This window comes from Azolla caroliniana, unplaced genomic scaffold, assembly GCF_043228905.1.
Source record: "Azolla caroliniana isolate FFs.n. ecotype wild unplaced genomic scaffold, voAzoCaro1.0.p SCAF_3, whole genome shotgun sequence".
In the NCBI taxonomy this organism is placed as follows: domain Eukaryota; kingdom Viridiplantae; phylum Streptophyta; class Polypodiopsida; order Salviniales; family Salviniaceae; genus Azolla; species Azolla caroliniana.
This window is the reverse complement of record NW_028230438.1, coordinates 13,871,675-13,894,074: the sequence shown is the minus strand read 5'-3', so window position 1 is coordinate 13,894,074 and position 22,400 is coordinate 13,871,675. Positions and strand designations below refer to the sequence as shown.

The 22,400-nt window shown below is 38.5% G+C and overlaps 1 protein-coding gene across 1 annotated transcript; it reads right to left on the bottom strand.

Moving 5' to 3' along the window:
- Positions 1-1,114: 1,114 nt before the first annotated feature.
- Positions 1,115-21,764, bottom strand: LOC147866268 (CLIP-associated protein-like). Its single transcript, XM_087316638.1, has 22 exons — positions 21,435-21,764; positions 19,256-19,411; positions 19,110-19,172; positions 17,164-17,232; positions 16,884-17,052; positions 15,364-15,525; positions 15,190-15,287; positions 6,503-6,577; positions 6,343-6,411; positions 6,168-6,253; positions 5,976-6,093; positions 5,743-5,841; positions 5,188-5,527; positions 3,329-5,049; positions 3,158-3,259; positions 2,432-2,536; positions 2,283-2,357; positions 2,120-2,188; positions 1,968-2,036; positions 1,665-1,766; positions 1,465-1,587; positions 1,115-1,376 (listed from the first exon to the last, which is right to left on the bottom strand). The coding sequence occupies exons 1-22, from the start codon at positions 21,762-21,764 to the stop codon at positions 1,347-1,349; spliced, it is 4,230 nt and encodes a 1,409-aa protein (XP_087172764.1). The 3' UTR covers positions 1,115-1,346.
- Between the last annotated feature and the right edge of the window lie 636 nt (positions 21,765-22,400).

Sequence of the window (22,400 nt, the reverse complement as noted above, 5' to 3'; positions counted from 1 at the left end):
TACAATTCTTCAGAGAAGTTCAAGGGTAGGCTAGTAATGCAAGAGATCCTATGAAGTTGAAGGGTTCGATGTACAAGAAACCTTTGGTTGATTTATCATATAGATATCAAATCACCATTTCGGAATGGCAGACATCAAATAACAATAGTTTCACTTACCATCCATGAGTATTACTTTGGTTGCATTGATTCTCCAATAGATGATAACTTTGTGGATAGTACATCAACACCAAGATACTTAGATCATCCAAATTGGTATCAATTTTGGGCTATCAAAATCTAGAGTTGCCCAATGTTTGGCAAAGTGCTTATGATGCTCTAAGTAAACATTGTATATTATCAACCAAATCATTTGCATATAAAATCAATGTGATAACATGTTACATGAGTTTTGCCACATCTAATCCTTCTCTTGCAACCCTATTTACCACTTCTTCCGGTTGATGAATGAATAAACCAAAAAGTGTCTCTTAAAAGGTTCTAAGAGAATCAATTATCAATTAGTTGACATTAAATGTGGTTTATGCAAACTTTGAAGAGTTTTTATGAGATTCTTCGAGATGCACTTGAAGCTCTTAAATGGTATTTATATTCTCTTCGAATGACTGGATTATATCTGGATTATATTGGGAAGAGAATAAATTTAAGATGTATAATGATCGATTAGCAATAATGGATAATTAGCATCACATGGAATGGTCATTAGTGTGATTAATTGAGAAATAGAAAAATAAAAGGTTAAATATGAGCAAGTAAGATTCACTAATGGTAATCCAATTAAAATAATCAAGAACAAAAACAAGATGAAATAAAAACAAAAATAAAGGGAAGAAATTTAAGTTGGTAGGTGGTGAACAGTTACAACATTACTCAACAATACACAAGCACTATTTGCAACATTCACAACAAATTTAAAGCATCTGTACACCTGAATTGCATGGAGTAACCATCCAAAAAATGCAATATGGACTAAAACTTGTTTTAACACAATAAAAACTTTGGTGCAGATTTTACCTTTGGGACATCAATGTGTCAGAAAATAAACGAACCCACATACCCCCTTTAACAAACAAACTTCAAAAATATCATTGTTTGCTGTACATTTAGAATTGAGATTCTCAGGAATATTGTTGACCTCATTTGTATATACACTTTACTTTCAAACCGCTTCAATTACATGCCTTACGAGTACAATTATGTATGCAAAAATAGTATACAAATGTCCAAAGTCATGCAGGGATTATGAGCCATTCTATCTAATGCGCAAAATCATCGAATGACAATGCTAAGGGATTTTAGAGAATCAGTGCAGAAATAGAAATGACGTGCTGGCTTTCTATGACCATGCTACGCATCCAGAGGTGCTCCAGATCGGGCCTGCTTTCATGTTCACATTTATCAACACAAACGAAATACAATCAGATAGATATTCAAAATCAATTCTGTAACCGAAATAACCTAATACCTTTGAAATGCGGTTAGCATATATAGTAACAAGCCGCAATTGTGTACTGCTCAACCGCCCCAAGTAGGGTAAGAAAGCTTTTCCGAGGACAATATATATGTCTACTAGACAGAATACAACGGTCTGCATATGCAAAGACTAGAATTGATCTTAAGCTATAGAGGAACGGAAGTAAGATGGCTAGATTTTGAAAGACTTACCTTCCTCACATCTGCATTTTGGTTGCCGAAAGCATCAAACAGTGCAGGTAGAAAAGATGGCAATTGTTCCATTAAATCCTTGGATGGAAGTCTGCCTGCAAGCTGAGAATAGAGAGAAATGGAAAAAAGTTCAATCCAGAAATTCATTATTTATCTTGATTCATAATGCAACACCTAATTTTTTATCTATCTCATTCACTTTGATGTGGAATGAAGCTTTCTATTCCCTTCTTCAATGTAATCTTACACAATCAATCAAGACTAATGCTGTTTTAGGGAAATGTAAATATATGAGAATACAACCTTTGTGATACATCTGATGCATGTTACAAGTGTCTTCTCATCTTCACTATTCAAAAGTGGAGTCACCACCTGATGCAGCATAAACCCTGGTTAGCTTTCAATTGCAGTACACGTCACATTCCCAATGAGTGAACACAGGTAAGAAAGCTAACCGAAAGACAACGATATGGATCATACTGAGATAGAACCAATGAAAGGCAACGTTCAGCAGTTGCAGCAACCTGCTCCAGCATGTATCCAGTGTCCACTACTAGTTAGGTGACATCCCAACAATGATTACAAAACAGTGTCAAGGTTTGCAAAATAAAGACATACCTTGGTTACTAGATCTCGAGTACTATGAAGCAGCTTCTCAAGCATCACCTCTACAGAATCCTCCAGCATCTCCTTCTGAAGAAATGCAATTAAAAAATAAGAAGAACAGTATATAAAAAATGGGGAGAAAAATAACAATATGTAGCAACCTGATTTCCTAACATCTCCAATACAGTCAGTAGGGCAAGCTCCCTAACTGATGGATCCACATCATCAATAGCCTCAATCAGGCCTGTTAAAATTTGATTAAGAAACTGCGAACATTATCTTAAAGTCAGCCTTTCCAATGAACTTCCTGCATATAATTAGTACACTTTTCAAAAGTTCAACGGGTTTGATATACAACTATGTGCACAAAGAACCATCACACATTTACTCGGCTTACGGGATTGAGATGAAGGCATGGGAAACCTATGATTAAGCCGAGTTGAAATTTCCCTACGATGTTCAGCTAGTAAAATTGGTGCCTCCTACAAACAGAGTTTGGTTGGCAGAGTGTTTTACTTAAAACATAGCATTTGGAAGGCTCACTACACATATACCTGACAACCACCCACTTTTCACATAATGAAATCTGTCATCTAAACCGTGTTGATCCATACTCCATGGAGCTGGTCAGATACTTCCATAGAGTCCTTGAGTATGACACATGTACTTCTATATACGGTCACACCTCAATGGTTCATTGCATACCTTATCGCCCTACTTATAGAGCTACCACCCTACTACAGACTGTAGCTTGTATATACCAGATTGTATGCACATGCATATACACATGCACATACACGTACACGTAACCTCTAAAAGACCAAAATTTCAACTGTTTATGATAGTTCATCGATGGTAGAAATAGAGAATATTATAAATGGGTCAACCTGTGTCCATATGGAAGCTGCATTGGCCTTGGATAGTCGAAGAAATTCCTGCAAGGCAGACCATTTTTTTCCAACTGCCTTCTCATCAGATCCAGATGATAACTGCACAGGGTACAGAGAAGGTTAGTGCATAAACTAATGCTTCCATTAGCAATGAATAAAGCAATATACCTGGTCTAACCACGCTGGTATGCTTGCAGCTATACCTTCTGGAGAGAGGTTTTTACTGGATTTTTGCTGAAAACCATTGTCAAGAGTTTGTTCATTCATCTTTTTCCCTTGTTGTGCAGCTGCACCAGGACAGATATTATTTGGATGATGTTGTGCAATTACCTGTGTCAACGTGGCATTACCATACTCTTGTTTTGCCTCGATACTGTTATGCACCATAGTTGATGGTTGACCAAGCCTACCCTCTGGACTTAAATCAAGAACATTTCTATCATTCTTAGACCTGGCAGGCATCATTGATTCATGTGAATCAGTAACTACTCCATATTGTGCAGATTCTCCAAGATTCACACTACTCCACTTCCTCATCCCCTCATTACCAATAGAAGACGAGTAACTTCCTCGCGGTTGATTTTGAATGGCAGAAGGATTTTTGCTTGCCAATGATAATCCATAGTTATCATCTGAAGTAGGAGAAGCATCAAATTGATCGTGGTTCATCTTTGACCTAGATCTCTGGCTTCTAGTTTGCAAAAAGTTCATCAGCTCCACTTCTATCCTTGGAGTGTATTGCTTTAAAGCTCGCCGAAGGCTACTTTGCTCTTCAATAGTAAGACCAAGGATAAAATTCAGAACTGTGGAAGAGTCAAAGTGTGTATAGACAGATATAATGCCATTAACAGCTGTTTCTTTGAGTTTAGCATTCTTATCATTCGCAAGGGGGGAAAGTTTAGCAAGCCACATCTTTAATAAGTTATTTCCAGCTGCAGCTTCACCGTTAATCGCGAGCTTAGCAAAAGTAGCTACTGCAAATTCAATAACAGCAATCTTTGCTTTGGGTGACCTTTGTTCATCAATTGATCTCAATAGAGCAGGCAACAAAGAGTCAATGCTATAGAGATTGCCCACAGTTTCTAGTGCAACAGTAGCCAATTTCCGAATGGACTCTTTAGGGTCTACCAAACGTGAGAAAATGTGAGGGGCTATCCTTTCTAAGTAACACTCAAAACGCTTGCAGCAAGCAGGCATAAGTTCAGCTAGAGTAGTTAGTGCTGCTTGTGCAACTTTATGATGTGGATCATCTAAATACATTGAAAAATGTTTCATAATCTTCTCAAAGTTTTGCAGTATGTCCTGAACACCTCTTGGACCTTGCTGTAGAAGTTGCTTCAAATAACTGAATGTGGAAACTCTTGCGGACCAGTCTGCATTTGGACTGGAACCTTCTGACAAAGCATCATTCATAGACAATAAACTATCCATGTAGTTATATGCATCACTAAATGGAAGCTGTGCCTCTTCCAAACTGTTCCTGCTAGAAGATCGTGTTGATGTTGTGTTCCTTAATGAAGATCTTTGAAAACCTGGCATTGAATTATGACAATTTTCATTGTAATAGGCGTCTGAATTGATGGGCACCCATTTGGAAGAATGCAACGGGAGAATTGATGCTGTAGTGTTTCCGTTTGAGAATGTACTCCTAACAATATCAGCAGTGCTGGTTTGTATGGCTCCTATATTATTAGCACTAGGTGGTACAGGGTTGCCAGCTTGAATGCCTCTCAGGTAACTTGTTGGATTAGCAGTGAAAGAATTGCGGATATCAACCTGTTGAATCATTGGAGTGGATGCTGGAAAAGGTGGATCTCGTGCTGAAGGAGGATCAACACTAACCTGTGATGCAGTGGTTGAAGCATGTATTCTTGTGTAACTTCTACTGGCTGTACCCACACCATGAATTTTAGGGAGAAATTATGTAATCCACTAAACTTGTTTCAATTTCTGTAAAGCGGTTGCGAAATCATCAAAATAACTGTTATAAAATTTAGCAACTCACAAAACTCTTTGAAAATATTTACCTTGTTCTTTTCCATTAGATCGACCACTTAATAAATCATTCTTCTCCAACATATCCATTCCCTCAAGAATCGTCTCAATTGCATTCACCTGCTGTTGACTAGCCTGTAGTACACTCTCCAAGATTCTCCCTGAAGGTTCTTTCTGAGTGGTCAAAATGCTACCAGGTTTTTCTATTGGAACAATAGGAGCAGATCTCAATGATACTAACTGACTTCCAGCAGATGCAGATTGAGCACCAGCTGTAGCTGATGTTGAATGGTGTTGCTGTTGAACACCCCTGTCACGCAAGGAAGGTGATGTATATCTTTTGTGGATACCCCCATCCTCCTCATTGAGGAGCTGCAATCAATCAATCTACATTGTTATTGTGGATCGTGGTAGCATATTACACACCGGTTACATAAAAGGACATATTTCATGGATGTTGAATCATACTTAAAGATAGAACATTCATATTGCATTGAATAACAATATTATGCATGTTACTCATTATGATGAACAAAATTACTTGACTTGACACAGGCGCCATAAAAGATTTTTTGAGATTCACATACCTTCTGGATTACAGAATCAAAACTTGCAAATAATCTGCGTGCACGATCAGGCCAACATTTGGAAAATACCCGGTAACATACCCGTGCTGAAGAACGAACCTTCAGAAGCATGAAAGTGTACATCAGTACAATAGTAGACTCTGATCATGTCATATGTAGAAAAACCTTCACATCGTCAGAAACATTAGCAATGAGCAGAGTTAAGGGTTATTTCAAAATCTTTTTCCTCATACCTCACTAATAGCATCTGCTACACAGCACTTGATAAGGTCTTCATAGATATCTGCCAGTTTCTGTATTTCTGGTGAATCCGACCACTGTTCCAAAACTAGGACTGCATAGTCACAACATCTGCCACACAAGCCAACATGTTTCAAAAGCCATACCAACAAGTACATAAGTAAGATTAACTAGAAGTTCGGTACTTTGCCCGTAAAACACAACTCCTGTCACTTTTTGCCATGGTTATGATGCGAGGCACAATACAAGCAACACGACAATTTCTCAGCAACTGTAGATAATAGAATGATATTAGAGAAGTTTTAAGTGCTGTGTACATTCAACAGGCATACTGATAAAAATAAGCAACATAATACTTACAGTTTTGATGCAGTTGTCTGACGACTCTGCAATAACTGATACTGTGATGACCACAAGTTTCAATAGTGCCTGGAGACAAAGAAAACAAAACTCACACCATGCATTGACCCAAAAAGATGAAGTAAAAGCTTTTTTTTGACATCAACGATTTGTTACTGACAGGAATAAAAGCTTTAGCACATTGTTCAAAATCACCCAACAGCTCCTCGGATAATAGATTCAGTAAATGGCAACTCTGCAGATAAACATAATTTCAATACAACCACAAGGATACATATTCATATAAAAGGTTCAAGTTATCAAATTAATAGACAAGATGCCATGTAAAGGTTCAGATCCCCTCATAATTTCAATGACTATTTAAAGGTTCAGACCACCTCAGAATTAAGGTTCCACACAGTAAAGAAAGGAAGAAAGATATATTAATGTCTTTTACGAGGCCAAAATGGCCTATAAGACCAAACAAGAGATTACATCTTCAGTGTTGTCTCATCTTTGAGAACAACAAATCAAAACTAAATAAATGAATTCATCTTTTGCATGTCTATAATATAGAATACTTAGTCTATGCATTCTGTGCTAGTTCCAATTTGGTTTAACAATGTACCAACGTCTTTAGGAAGCAAATGGCATATAAGACTGAACAAGAGATTATATCTTAAAAAATATAGACCAAACCAGCAGGATCATCTAAGAAGTTTGTATTCTTGAAAACACAAGGTTAAACTGACATAGATACTATGGATACTTTTATTCACAATAACCTTATAAATAAAAGAGGTTCATTCAGTAAGATAAAATTTTAAGTGGAGGGGTTTAAAATAGTAACAAACTTTCGTTATCTCCACTTTCCTTACGAGACGAGGCCTGAATGTCGAAGGAGGGTGTCTCCATTCCATAGAAATCTGTAGATAATGCAGCTAATAAAAGGAAAATGGAAGCACCAACTGTATATAGAACAAATTTGGTAGCTGAGTATGAACGTCTCTTCCCACCCCACAAACACACAACCTTGGCAATCAACACAGATTGCTTGAAGTTAAAACCATTCAAGTTGAATGTCATGGTGCTGATATCCAGAGGGGTGAACCAGATGCCTACTATGGGCCAATCAGCTAAAAAGAAGTGTATAGAATGAGAATTGTTGAATCTAGCATATTGGAAGATCACACGGCTGAAATAACTATGAGCAACTATAATGCTGTAGGTTTCTTCCTCTTGATTGAACTTAATATCAAACATAGTATATCTTTGATATCAAGGGTTTGGACATATTTTGTCACAGTTTTCGAGGGTCAATTTCTACAACCTCCACCATACTGAGGCGGCACAAGCACTAAAACCTCTCTAGCTGGAAATTCAAAACTCGGGGATTATGTTCACCATGCTAGAACCCAAATTCAAAACTCGGGTCTTGAAGGGGACAATTGGTTAATTGCTTGTTTTGTCAATGACATCCCGAATTTGGACTATCATTGGATAGTGCATGATAAGGATCCAAAATTTTTCGAAGAGGCCGTTGAAATTGTTCTCCATATCAACGCACTCAAAGAAGTACCATAATAAACTTGAAGCACCTGGAAATAAGCAGTTGTCAGAATTGAGACAATATAAAAGTAGAAAGAGTGCAAAAAAGAGTGATGGATGAACGAAGAGACAAGATAGCAGTGGATAGAGTGAGCAAGAGAATGAGAGAGAGTAGCTATGACAGGAAATATGTATTAAGATAAAGAGATACAAGGGAGAGCTTACTTGGAGGACTTGGGATTGGTGTTGAACCAGAATGGTTTGACAAGAGTGAGTGAGCTTCATTATATAGTGGATCATGGAGCATTCTATGGTATCTAAAATGTTCTCGAAAGTTCTAGTTCTAGAATGTTCTAGGGTTTTACAAATATGATATTATGTTACAGTGTAAGAAATATCTATATGAGTACTTAATGGTTAAGTCCTTGACATATGTACACATTGGTCACATGTTCAAGCATAGCCATCACACTTCCCCCTCCTAAAATGACGACTCGTAAAAGTCGTCATGGTTAGAACTATGTTTGTTGGGGTATTGACGATGAATTTCTTTGACCACATCTGAAGCATTGGCTAAATTCTCAGCAGGTTCCCGAGTTCTCCAAGTAAGCTCTCTCTTGTATCTCTTTATCTGAATACATATTTCCTTTCATAGTTACTCTCATTCTCTCTTGCTCACTCTATCCACCGCTATCTCATCTATCCGTTCATCAATCACTCTTTCTTTTGCTCTTTCTATTGCTAACTTGTTTTAGTTCTAACAATTTCAACTGGAATGGTTCGACAAGAGTGAGGTGGCTTCATTTTATAGGTGGCTTCATTCTAGGGTTTTCTAGAATGTTCCGTGAAGTTCTAGAATGTTCTAGGGTTCTACCAATTATGATATTATGTTACAATGTAATAAATATGTATATAAGATAGCTTAATGGTTAAGTCCTTGACGTATGTACACAGGTCACAAGTTCAAGCCTAGCCATCTCATGGTGGCCATCACAGCAGTCGCAATTCGCTAGGAAACGCATGACACCCAAGGAATTTCTGGATTGTGATTTCAAGTGACAAAATCCTTTTTGTGAGTTTTGCAAAAAGAAGGGTCACACAAAAGAGCAATGTCGAAAGCTCCAACGCAAAGAGCACGACAATAAAAACAAAGTAGCTAACCATAAAGCTCAATTTCTTAAAGTCCTTGAGGTCTATGCACATCATTTAAGTAAATGTAAATGCTCTTTCCCTCACCATATATTGGGACCCAATGGTTTACTATGTGCAAACGGGTATATAAATAGATCTCACATAATTTCATGAATGATCATTCGGTTCAAATATTGTGAATCCAACCCTCCAAAAGTGATTACACCTAGAAGGTGCACTTGGGTGATGGAAGAGCAAAATAATACTTTTGTAGAAAAAGTAGATTTCCATGTAATGAATCTTCATATCACCGATGGATACGGGGTTATCCCTAGTTCCTTAAGAAAAATTGTTCTTTATCTATTGATTGGGTTCACCATTCAATAATGTTTACACTAAACAATTATACCCATTTTATTCAATGTGTTAAAAAACAATCTCCTTCAATTGTTTCCTCTCCATTGGTATCCGACTTGTCTTGTTCTACTTTATTTTATTGTCTAGTTGATTCGGAAATTCACATTTATTATATCAATAGTCTCACAAATTATTTATCTTACTTTGAACAAGAACTACTTGATGAAACCATTAAAGATGTTCCATGGGAATGAGAAAACACCATTAAAACTAACTTCCCTAACTTTTCATTGCAAGAGTGCAATGTTTTCAAGAGAGCAGTATGTTACGTGCATAACCATAATTTATCCAGTGGTAGTTTGTACAATAATATTCTACACACAAGGATAAAAGTGTGAAGGTTAATCGAGAGTGTAAAGAAGAGAGGACACCTTTTAATCCTAGGAATTGAGATAACCCATAAAGAGGCCAGGTGTGAATATGCATGTGGGCCTTAGGTCTAGCTATAAATATGAGGCCTAGCTATCCTCATTAGACACATTATTCAACGACATAGAGACTTTGATTGTGTGGTGAACAAACTATTGTGGCGAGTGCACACCAGTACTAGGTATGACTTGATAGCATTGTGGTGGTATGGCATACCGTTCAAGGGTCGGGTCTGTCTCAATCCCTTCGTTTGGGGTGGTCGGGTGCATTGGCACCCTTCTTTCTCTCTCATTCTCTTTACTATCTATCATCTATTTCCTCATCTTATGCTTACATTAGAAATAATCTATAATAGTAATCCTCCAATGCAAGCTTCATCTTCTATGCGACAAGTTTAAGATATGAGTGCTATAACTGAATATGGAAAACACTTTCTAGCCTTGGGAAGCGCGCATGGATTTGTGATATATAATGGCTTGTCACAATGGCCTGGATCAGATGCTTTGACATGTTGGAACCCAAAAGGGGGTGCAAGCACAATCGATTATCTAATGGGATCTCCATCTCTTATACCTGAAATAAAAGTGTTCACTATATCGGGAAGACCTATTAGCTTGGCAACTAATCATGCATATCTACGCTTTGAGGTAAAGGATGGATGCACAAAGGATGTATATGCTAAGGAGAGTGGGTTGGCTAAGTATCTATTCACTCGCGAGACAATTGATGTGTATTGTTGTGGTGTATACAATGGCATGCTAGATTTGGATCCTTTCGCACCCCTTGAAGAACTTTGGGAGTTCAATTGGACAAGCAGGCTTTCGGAAGGGGTTCACAACTTTGGATCACATATTCACCCTCCGGGCCCTTATTGAGGAGGGCAGAGCCGACGATAAGAGGATTTATTGTTGCTTTGTGGATTTCCAAAAAGCCTTTGACATAGTGCCACGTGCTCAGCTTATGCAGCGGCTAGAGGCCCTTGGTGTTCCTATAGATATGCAATGGGAAATCTATGCACTCTATGAATCTGTGTTAGGAAAAGTGCGGTCTTCTAAGGGCTTGTCAAAGGCGGTGGCTAGCACAATTGGCGTGAAGCAAGGATGCCCACTATCCCCCACACTCTTCGGTCTCTATATAGATGAGGTATCACAGTACATAGAGAGATTTGGGGGTTCCAGAGCATACCTAGCAGGTATAGCTATACAAATATTACTATATGCTGATGATATTGTGTTGATTTCTGACTCTCCGGAGGGACTACAAAGACATCTAAATGCCTTAAAACTATTTTGTACGGACAAAGGTTTGTCAATCAACATGAATAAAACTAAAGCGATGGTGTTTAACACCACCCAAGCATGGGTAACAAGATCAGAACTAGAATTCTTCTTGGGAGAGGAAAAGGTGGAATACACACGCTCCTACATATATACCTAGGAGTAACATTTACAGGACCTAGGTTCTCCTTATAGGAGGCCGCTTGTGCCCTACTTTCTTGTGCATATGCAGCCCTTGGTGCTCTCGAGAGACAATGTGCATATTTACAGTTCCAAGAGCCACGGACTAAGCTATGGTTATTTGATACACTTGTCACGCCAACTCTTCTCTATGGAGTAGAGACATGGGGACCAAATCTTAACAAGGCAAATCATTGGAAAGATTTAGAGAGACCTTTAGTGTCAATGATTGCTCGCATGATAAGGAGCAAAGCATCGGTGCCCCACGATATAATCCGGGCAGAGATGGGAGCGGCACCTATAATAACCAAGGCGTTGTTCCGATCAGTGACATTTATCCAACGTCTTTGGGAGCTCACTAAACGAAGGTACCCAAGGTTGGCACTTATGCCATCAAAACAACTAGCTGAAAATGGAGACACTCATTGTTGGTATGCTGAAATGCAGCAATGGTTCGAGTCACATGGCACGAATATAAATGCACTACCCCCGTTCCAATATAGCTTGGACTGTCCCCATCTAAATATGACCAAAGTGGAAAAGAATAGAGTGATCTGAACTGATATTATTAACTTAGAAAACAAGATAATATGGATCAGCCCCAAAATACCACTTGGTACAAGGATGGCCCACTATAAGACACACTTCTTACATACATCGGAGGATGGATTTGTCATCATGCCACCTTATATGGACATACATCTATCCTATGCATTGCGTAGTGTGATAGAGCAACCACGAACTTCATCACATCAGCTACAAATTGAGGTAGGCAGATATACACGACTACCTCTAGAAGAGAGAATTTGCCAATTGTGTCATCAAGGAGTGGAATCTGAAGAACACTATGTTTGTCATTGTAGTGTCTTTTATGAAATCAGAGGGAGATACCATTGCCTCTTTAAACAAGGCTTTGGCCCACTACGCAAGGTAATGGAATACGAGGACCAACGATGCCTAGGACTTTTCTTGCTAGAGCTCAAGAGACATAGGGAAAAGTTGTTGAAGAATACAGCCACACAAGCTCATCCACAAAGAACAATCACAACTTTCTTTAGCCCCATCACTCCTAATGCTAGAAGTCAACCCCGGGATACACAAATGGGCTTCAGACCAGGACATAACAAAGGGGTTACATTTGATCAGGCAATGGCAATTTGCTGTGCACGTAGGCCTCGTACCCATGGACCACGACCTCGATACCCTTGTCATCGATAGATAAAAGCCATTATCTCCCACCATCGTAGGTGCTTCCCTCACTTTGGAGACATTTCCATTCTGGATAGACCTATGCTAGAGATCTTTCGAAGACAAAAGCTACAATATACCTAACTTGAGGATCTCACATGTGCCAAAAACCAGGTTCGCTTATTTCTTTTCTTTTCATGTTATTTACTTTTATATTTACTGTGTAATATTTATTTTATTTTGATTTGTTCTCAAAGACGAGACAACACTTAAGATGTAATCTCTTATTTGGTCTTATAGGCCATTTTGGCCTCTTAAAAGACGTTAATACATCTTTCTTTCTTTCGAAGACAAAAGCTACAATATACCTAACTTGAGAATCTCACATGTGCCAAAAACCAGATTCCCTCGTTTCTTTTCTTTTCATCTTATTTACTTTTATATTTACTGTGTAATATTTATTTTATTTTGATTTGTTCTCAAAGACGAGACAACACTTAAGATGTAATCTCTTATTTGGTCTTATAGGCCATTTTGGCCTCTTAAAAGACGTTAATATATCTTTCTTTCTTTCTTTCTTTCTTTCTTTCTTTACTATCTATCATCTATTCCTTGTCTTAAGCTTACATTAGAAATAATCTCTAACAGTAATCATCCAATGCAAGCTTCATCTTCAATGTGATAAACCACATCTTCTAAGGTCCTGTCAAGAGGCTACTCTTTAGGAGAGACTCACTACGTATCTCTAGTAGAAACGGTCCAAAGGACTTTGATCAAAGAAGCCCATGACTTAGCAAAATGGTTCAAATCCCTCACAAAAAAGGTAGTGAAAACATACTCAGATCTCTCAATAAGCAATGTGGCAGCATACTCGAATCAAGTCATCTTGACATACATCTATCCTATGTGTTGCGCAGTGTGATAGAGAAGCTGCAAACTTCATCACATCAGTTAGAGATTGAGGTAGGTAGATATGCATGAATACCTCTAGAAGAAATAATTTGCCAATTGTGCCATCAAGGAGTGGAATCCAACGAACACTATGTTTGCCACTGTAGTGTCTTATGAAATAAGAGGGAGGTCTTATGAAATAAGGAGACACCATTGCCTCTTTAAACAAGGTCTTGGCCCACTATGCAAGGTAATGGAATATGAGGACCAACAGTGCCTATGACTTTTCTTGCTGGAACTCAAGAGACATAGGAAAAAGTTGTTGAAGGACAACAGTACAGCCGCACAAGCTCATCCACAAAGAACAATCACAACTTTCTTTTTCCCCATCACACAAATGCTAGAAGTCAATCAAGGGCTACACAAATGGGCTCCCAACCAGCACATAACAAAGGGATTACAATAGGTCGGGCAATAGCAATTTGTCGTGCACATATGCCCCGGCCCCATGGACCACGATCTCACCACCCTTGTCATTGACAAATAAAGGTCATTATCTCCCGCCATCGCAAGTGCTCCCCTTGCTTCAGAGACCTCTCCATTCTAGATCAACCTATGTTAACGGTCTTTCAAAGACAACACTTCAGATGAAATTCCGTGTTTGGTCTTATAGGCCATTTTGGCCTTTAAAAGACCTTAATATATATGACTTGAGAATCTTACATGTGCCGATAACAAGATTCTTTATTTACTTTTATGTTTACTTAGTAACATTTATTTTATTTTGATTTGTTCTCAACAATGAGACAACACTAAAGATGTAACCTCTTGTTTGGTCTTATAGGCCATTTTGGTTTCTTAAAAGACCTTTATATATCTTTCTTCTTTCTTTCTCGGACTCCAGTTCTGTATGGCATAACAGATGTCCTCTGCTTGGGAGGTACATCTTTATACCTACTTATCTCCATCTCCAAAGGACGTGAGGATGAATCCAATGGTGCATCTCTATCCAAGAGACAGATGAATATCCATATATCCAAGGTGCATCACCTATCCTCTGTCATGTGTATTCATCGAATAAATAGTAAACCCATCCCGTGGAAAGTGTACAAATAGAACCTTATAGTAGGTCATCCTCCTACCAAGCAGAATCGTAATTTTTTTGAGTCTGATGATAAATACATCCTGTGACATGTAAAAATATAGCATTATAGTGGCCATACCCGTGAATCACACAACATTTGAAGGTCGAGAAAGAGGAAGAGGAAGTCTATAGCAAATAAGTAAAATAACTTGGAGGCTGGCCCTACAAATAGATGAAAACAATTCATAACAAGTTGAATCTGTCATAAGTACTTTGGCTTTTAGAGCTGCCAAATCTGTCACTTATCTATGAAAGTATTAAGAAGTTGAATAGTCACCTAAATAACCAAATATAGGCTCTACAAAAGCATACATCTGCAACTATATTTAATGATCTTCATATGTCCAGGTATTTTAGGACAAGATCCAAATTAGGCTATCAAGTCGCTTAACTTCTGTTACAGAGCTTTAAAAAAAATACAAGAATCTTCGTTGTATGAAGTATTGCAAACACAAGAAAACAGCTTTACTAGTCACAGTTCAATGCATGCTTTCATAGGATTAGCCTTCCACTTGAAATGTGAATCAGCTACCAGTGTTGTCGTTTTTTTGGGTTCGTATGATCATAGATTACATACTATCCTATTTTAGTAATATTATGACCATGAGATAATCTATAATAGATTATGAATTATATATGGCATACTATTCTTGGAGCTTGAGATTATAGACAATGTAATTAAGCTCTCCATTAAAACTTTAGGAAGCACTATGCAGCACAGACCTGCTTCACAATGCTTGATCTTCGGTCAGCAAGTTGAAGATTTAGTGGACCTACTAATTGCTTGAGAAGTGAAGGAAAGCAAGCATATTCAGGCGCACCTATACACAATGAAAGAAACCAATAAAGAACAAGACGTCACAACAATCCATAGGAATTCCAACATGAGAAACTGACCTCCAGCTGTAAGGCCTTCTATTCTTTGCATAGCAGCCATCCTTACTAGCCATTCTTGCTCTGATGAAAGCATAGCAGAAATGTTTTCCATCTCTTTGGTCAATTCCTTTTCAGAACAAACTCGAACAGGTTCCACAGGTTTGTCTGATGTGTCGCCCTCACCTTCAAACAAAAACTCCAGTTCTTTTAGCTAACCAACATCCCATATATATAAACAAAATTAAGGATGTAAAGGAGCAATTAAAACATTCTACACCAATAGGCTCAAATTTATCTTCTTCCTACAAAACTGATGCAACAATTATATACATTTCTAAGATACACATTATCAATGCTGGATTATGCAGTGGTTTCTAGATTTGAATCAAATTTTGAGATGATAAAATTATATATCAAGATTGAAGAAAGAATAGTGTCATATGGTATCAGAGAATATAAAGAAAGAAAGATATTTTATGTCACTAAAGATTACAATTCTTTATGCCAACCATTCAATGTAAGTCACGAAAGAAAAACATATTTCTATTCTAGCTTTATAAAGCCAAAAAGTTTCAAATGTAATCATTAATCACGTTTGCTGCCTGACCATTAATGCTGAAATTGTGGCTCTCTGACAATATCCATCATGGGGTGATCCGAAATGGAAAGTTCAGTAAGACAAGCAGGGAATCATATAATGGTGGCTTTGAAGAATATGCACATTGAAATCATGGTCCCAGTTAGTCCCTGTGACGGCACTGTCCACAACAAAGAGAAATGACTTTAATTCTCTTGATTCTTCCACTTTGGCCAAGACGTTCGCTTGTACACACCATGTGGAGCATCCTAGTAGTACCAATACAGAAAAAATCTGTCAAGGCGCTGCTTAGGTGGATTAGTGTGTGCATCCTCTCCCTCAAGAGGCTCTCTCTATATCTTTGATTATTGTACTCCATCACTCTACATAGAGGCATAATTCCTTCCCAAAGAGCTTGAACAATCCCATGGAAGACCCAAAATAAATAGGAACTACATGAAATCAATATGGCTAGAGCAGCAGAATTAGGATGACGCTACAAAAAAAAGATAAAAAGACAGAATATGACTACTGTGATATGCCTTTAATATGTTGAGATTAGTATTGAAAAATGCAGAAATTAATTTAAAAGGAAGTTCCTCCATTCAAGTAGCAGAAGATGTCCCTAGTATATTGACGATTGGATACCTCCAGTATTCTTGCCATTTAACCTTAATACTTTAAATAACATGCATTTACCTGCATGCATCACTCACAAACATGTTACCCTCCACAGAATTTCAGCAAGTTCTTTGGGCGATTTGCTTGCATGGATGCAGCTGCAAATTCATGGGACTTGGACACAATAGCTCACATTTGAGATTATATCATACTTTGAATGATTATATGGATGGGGTTGAGGGGAGGGGATAGATATTTCATCCCTTAGGTAGGAATGTGCAAGGTTACACATTACAGATTGTGAACAAGTCTTTGAAAAAACTTATTCAGCAAATTAACTGACCTCCATGTGAATTGCTGTCGGAGCTAAAAGCTTTGGTTTTTGGAGTGCTTCGACGGTTTCCTAGATGTGGATGTACTTTGGAATCAGCTCCGAATTGGTTTTCAACGTTATCATAAAAGGGAACAAGTTTAGGTTCTATCTTTTCAAACCTGCTAAGAATTTCTTTCAGCTGCAATCAGTAAGTACCCATTTAGCAAGAAGATTTTCCATAAAAAAATCAGGAACAGTTAAATAACAAACGAGTTGCCATGAATCTGTCTCAAATTGGTGATGCAGCTACCTGTGTAGGTCGTACTGAATGCTGTTGTAATTCACTTTGTAGTTGCACACCTCCTTCTCGATACATTTCCTGCATAGGAATTTGGAACTATGCCTCTGAATACTTGTTATTCAGTTGGATTTTAAGCATTGTTTAGAATATGTTTTAGAATACTCTATGTTTAGAATATTCTAAAAAACGCATATTCTACGTAGGTGCAGGTAACATCTACAAGAAAGAGCCACTCTAGGAGTCATTAGTCTAAATTGTGACTCTATTTTGGCTAGATAATTCTTGTACATCAATAAAGAATGTTGAGTGGACAAGCTCAACATGGGCCGAATCCGCTGAATAAGCCGAGAGCTGGATCAGACATGGGTCGATCGGCTAGGCCCGAATCGGCTGAGTAAGCCGAAAGCCGAATCAGCTGGTCAAGTCGGATGGAATCCGACAAGCCGTTAGGGAGCCTACATGCCTATTTTAGTAAATAGGCCTATTATAGGCAAATTAGTGTCAGGCTCAATTAATGAGCATTGAAGTACCTATCAATACTTCATGTCAGCCCTGTCAGAGGGCTTGTATAAAAAGTGCTCTGTGAGCACTGTATGTACAGAGCACTGAGTCATTCTGTAATAAGGAAGTTTTGGTTATCTGCTTACTCAATTGGCCATGGGAAGGGTTGTTGAATACATGCTTAAGGTTCAAAAAAGTCCCTCACATCGACTTCCTAGAATTGCATGGGAAGGAAGCAAAAAAGATCCAAAAGACGCATAAAAGCAAAATTTTGTGTTCCGGTTGGATGTAAGATATAGAAAAATGGTTTGATAGATGGGATGCAAGACACTTGCTTCATGATGCATCACTAGATTCCTTTGTAAATGAGGCCTTTTTGCAACGTCAATGTATCATGACAATAGGCTCACGCTTCACACATTATTCTACACATGTCGCACCTAACAACAAAACCATATTCTTTGTGGAACGGGGAAACCGTACACATCGATACATGTTAGAGCCCATACCGTTACCTACCATTCGAACCATTGCTTCCATGCGACTTAGCTCACATGCATTGCGATGTGAGACAAGGCGTTGGGGCACAAGTGATGAGAGTGGTCGGCTATGCACACTTAGCCCTAAACATGTTCACGAGTCTGAGTATCACACTTTGATACAATGCTCTGCCTTTGATCATATTCGACCATGCTTTCCACATCTCTTTGACCAAGCCCAATCCTTGCATGAAATCCTCTCACAACCACAATGTGCACACTTGATTGCAACATTCATTGGTAAAGTTCTTGAACATCGAGAGTCACTACTCACTTTCACACGTATCACGTGAAATGTAATATTTTTGGTCTTATAGGTCATATTTGACCTCCGAAGACAATAATATAATCTATCTTTCTATCTCCTACTCTGTGTTTACCTAACTATCTGTTTTCTATTATCCGGCCAAGCCGGCTGTGTTCACACATAACGCTTCTGCACGTAATCTTTCACATAGAACAATCACAAATTTCTTTAGCCCCATGAAATCTAAACATGTAGTATTTATAGAAACACCAAAAGTTTTGTTTTTGATTAAAATTTCATGTTGACAACTTTGAATAGATGCCATACAAAACAAGAAAATCCAAGAAAAAATATGTTGCAAGCCTATATGCTACTAGTCACCTTTGGGATATTCAATCAAGCTCATCATAAGGGTAAAATATATTCTAAACAAACATAAAACAAAGTTATCAGAAACTATATATTGGCATTCCAAAATTTAAACTCGCAGCCATAGACTGCAAGATCATAAACTTTACACGACAAACATCCATATCTGTTACAAAAGCATTGATAGAAAATTACGAATCTGTGATAGACTCCTCTTACACAAGTAATATGAAGCTTAAATGTGAGATCTTGCAACGATCATTGTATGCATGATCAGAAATTTTATATTAAATTTCTACCTCTAAACAGACCATAGCTGCATCCCTAGCATTGCTATTTGGATCTTCTAAAAGACGCAATACCTGTAAGAACAATGCCGCATATGATTTTTTTGAACAAATAATACGTAAGCTATGAATTCTTAGAATCCAAAACTATAGTTCACCGATGCCAGCAGTGAGCGCTGAAATGGAAGCTCTGTCACTGCGAAAAGATTGATGGCAGATGCCACAGTGCGTGCAAATTCTTCTTTTACCCTCCAATTTTTGTGTGCCCATGCATGGCTTCCAGCTTTCTCTACAATAATAGTAGGCGATGAAATCTGGGTAAAGAGGCAAGCCCTTTTACTTTCAGTTTGATATTAGAGATTCAAAAGACACAATGCAATGAACAGAGCATAGTTAGTCCAAGATGCAGGGCATTCCAAATATGAGCCCTACATCAATGAAAAAGTATGCAGAAAAATTTATCAGTGAATCAGGGACTCAAAACACCTTCCTTACGACTATCCATCTTGGGTAGTGGAGAGCAAAGTACTTGTGCATCATGAGGCCATTTGTGGATAGATTCTAAATTGTGATCAACAGAGATGAGAAATCTAGAGAAATTGGACCAGACCTTCACTCTCAACACATGAACATATCTCAACAATTATGCATTGTCAGAGCATATCCATGTTGCTTCTTAGACAGACTAGACCATGATTACTCATTTACAACATAGCTTGAACACTAGAGAGATAATGAAAACCTATCCTTATATAAGTAGCATTGAGAACAGAATGTCTACAAAGGGGAAATAAGTGAAATTAGATACCTACCATGTTCCTTTTGATGATTCACTTTCATGGGCATGTTAAGCTCACATCACATAGGATGTATTTTGCAGACGGAAGCAGAATCAAAATGGTATTCCTTCTTATGATCTGAGGGAGCTCAAAAGCAAGGGAATTAGATAGGCTGACCAAAAGTAATAGGATGAGAGCAATAATGCAAAGCTCAGAAATGGATGAAAAATAGCCATGCCATGTGACTATTTGACATTTGCTGATGTCCAAGGAGTATCTCAGATATTGGCTCACCAGATCACTTATGCCATAACCCTGATGACCAGATGAGCACATGCAAGAACAACCTAAAAGTCACCAAGGTTTACTTATGAGAGAATCCAGAAAATGGTAAGAGAAGGATGCATTCATAGCACTTAAAATATTATATTACATGAGATTTTATAAAAAAATGTCCTATGTTTCAGATATCAGAAAAGTAGGAATGCTCTCGCTCTCTAATTCTATTGTTGTGTCATTCTTAGTATAGGATCTTTTATAAACATTCGCTTATATTTTCGAAATGCTCAAATCTGAAATTATATTTCTAGCTACTTGATTGCTGGGTATTTGGCACTTGGTACCAATATGCACATATATAGTTCCAAGAACCAGAAACAAAATTGTGGTGGTTTGATACAATTGTCACATGAAATCATATCTAAGGGTTAGAAACTTGGCAACACTTCATAATTTACAAGACTGGAGAGATTTGGACAGAACTTTAGTCTTGAATATTGCCAATATGATAAGGAACAAAGCATCAGTTTCCCTTGTTATAATCCATGTTGAGATGCAGGAGCCCAATAGTGATCAAGGAACTAAGCAATATCTCTCTATGGGGTACTAGTTGGGCTTGCTCTAGGGCCTCTCAGTATGCCTTCTAAATTCTGAAGAAGTCTGACTTTTTCCTTGCGCAGACCCTGCTGGCCATCTACTCCTCTGGAGAGATGCTCAAAATTTGTGAATGTCCGGTAAGAACGCCCCAAAATATTTGGTCAAATCCTTAAGTAAACTAAACACGGAGTGGACATGTTCTCAAATCTCATAATAAAGTGTGCAGCAGCATTTGCACTGCCATCTCCTACCGATTTGATGAGACAGAGGTAGGTAGCAGTTCACGTACATCCCTTTCAATTAATCGCCTCTAGGGCGTTTGCCCTCTACTCATGGCTTGAACCAACATTGCAAACCATCACAAATCAAAACGGGCATAAACCATAGAACTTGGTTATTCATAGATGTCCTTTCCCATTTCATACATTCATTTCATTGATTCCTTCACATGTTCATACATTAGGGTATCCTTTCTTGAAACCAGAGTGATCATATGCAATGCTCTCCTCTAGTCCTGTTTTCAGCAACCCCATTAACACCCACATATACTTCAAGTATTGCATCATTGCACCTGCTTGGTAGGATTGGTTTCGACACGATCCATCTAATGGTTAAAGTTTTTTTTTACGAGATAAATTCTAGATGCATGGATGCATCAAAGAGATGGTAGGCAAGGTAATACCTGCATGAGCGCAAGAAGTAGTCGTCGTGCTGCATCTCTCACAGGCTGTTTGCCATCACCCAAGCGCTCGACAATGGGGGCGAGCAGTGCATTCAAGTATAGCTTCAGATGCTCACCTGACGAAGCTACGGCAGAGGCTAGTGCCTGAAGCGTTCCTTGGCATACCCTAAAGTTGTTATCTTTCAGGAGCACGATAGAGGCATCCACCATGTTGGCTACCTCAGTAGCCGAAAGACTCCCTTCCTCCCCCAGAAGGACCTGCAGTCGCTCCACTCCAGCCATCCTTTGTTTTGTAGGCTTCGACCGGAGCAATTCCAAGACTTCGTCCATGACAAGGAAAGGATGGATCCGTGAACCGAGAGTCCTGACGAGGAAGAGGACCAGGACCAGGACCAGGACCAGGACCACCACAGGTGGTTGGAAGTTGGAACACTAAAACCTCCTCCTCCTCCTCCTCCTCCTCCTCCGCACCACCACATATACATATGTATGTAATATATAATTCATTCATAACATTTGAGAATAAGTCAGTCAAGTCTTCATCTTCATATGAAAGGAAAGGAAAGGAAGGATCTCCATAACCAACCAACCAACCAACCACCCAACAACCACACACACAACTACTCACAACGCACTCCCACTTGTTGAACATTTCACTCATCACATATCTTCATCCATCCATCCATCCATTGGATGATGATGATGATATGTACATATATATATGTATGTATCCCCATCCATCCATCAACCCGCTTGTGTCTAACATCTGTACCAAATCATTATGAGGCTTCGCGAGGGAATTGTTGCCACTCACGGTGCAAGGTGCGTAGCCGAGGGCGCTCACGATTTGCATCATTATATCATTATCTCAAAAAGCGTGACTCTGATTGCCTCTATCACCAAGAGCCCCATTCTCTTATAGCTTATGTCACCAAGAGCCTGACCGACTCCAGATGATAGGAGGAG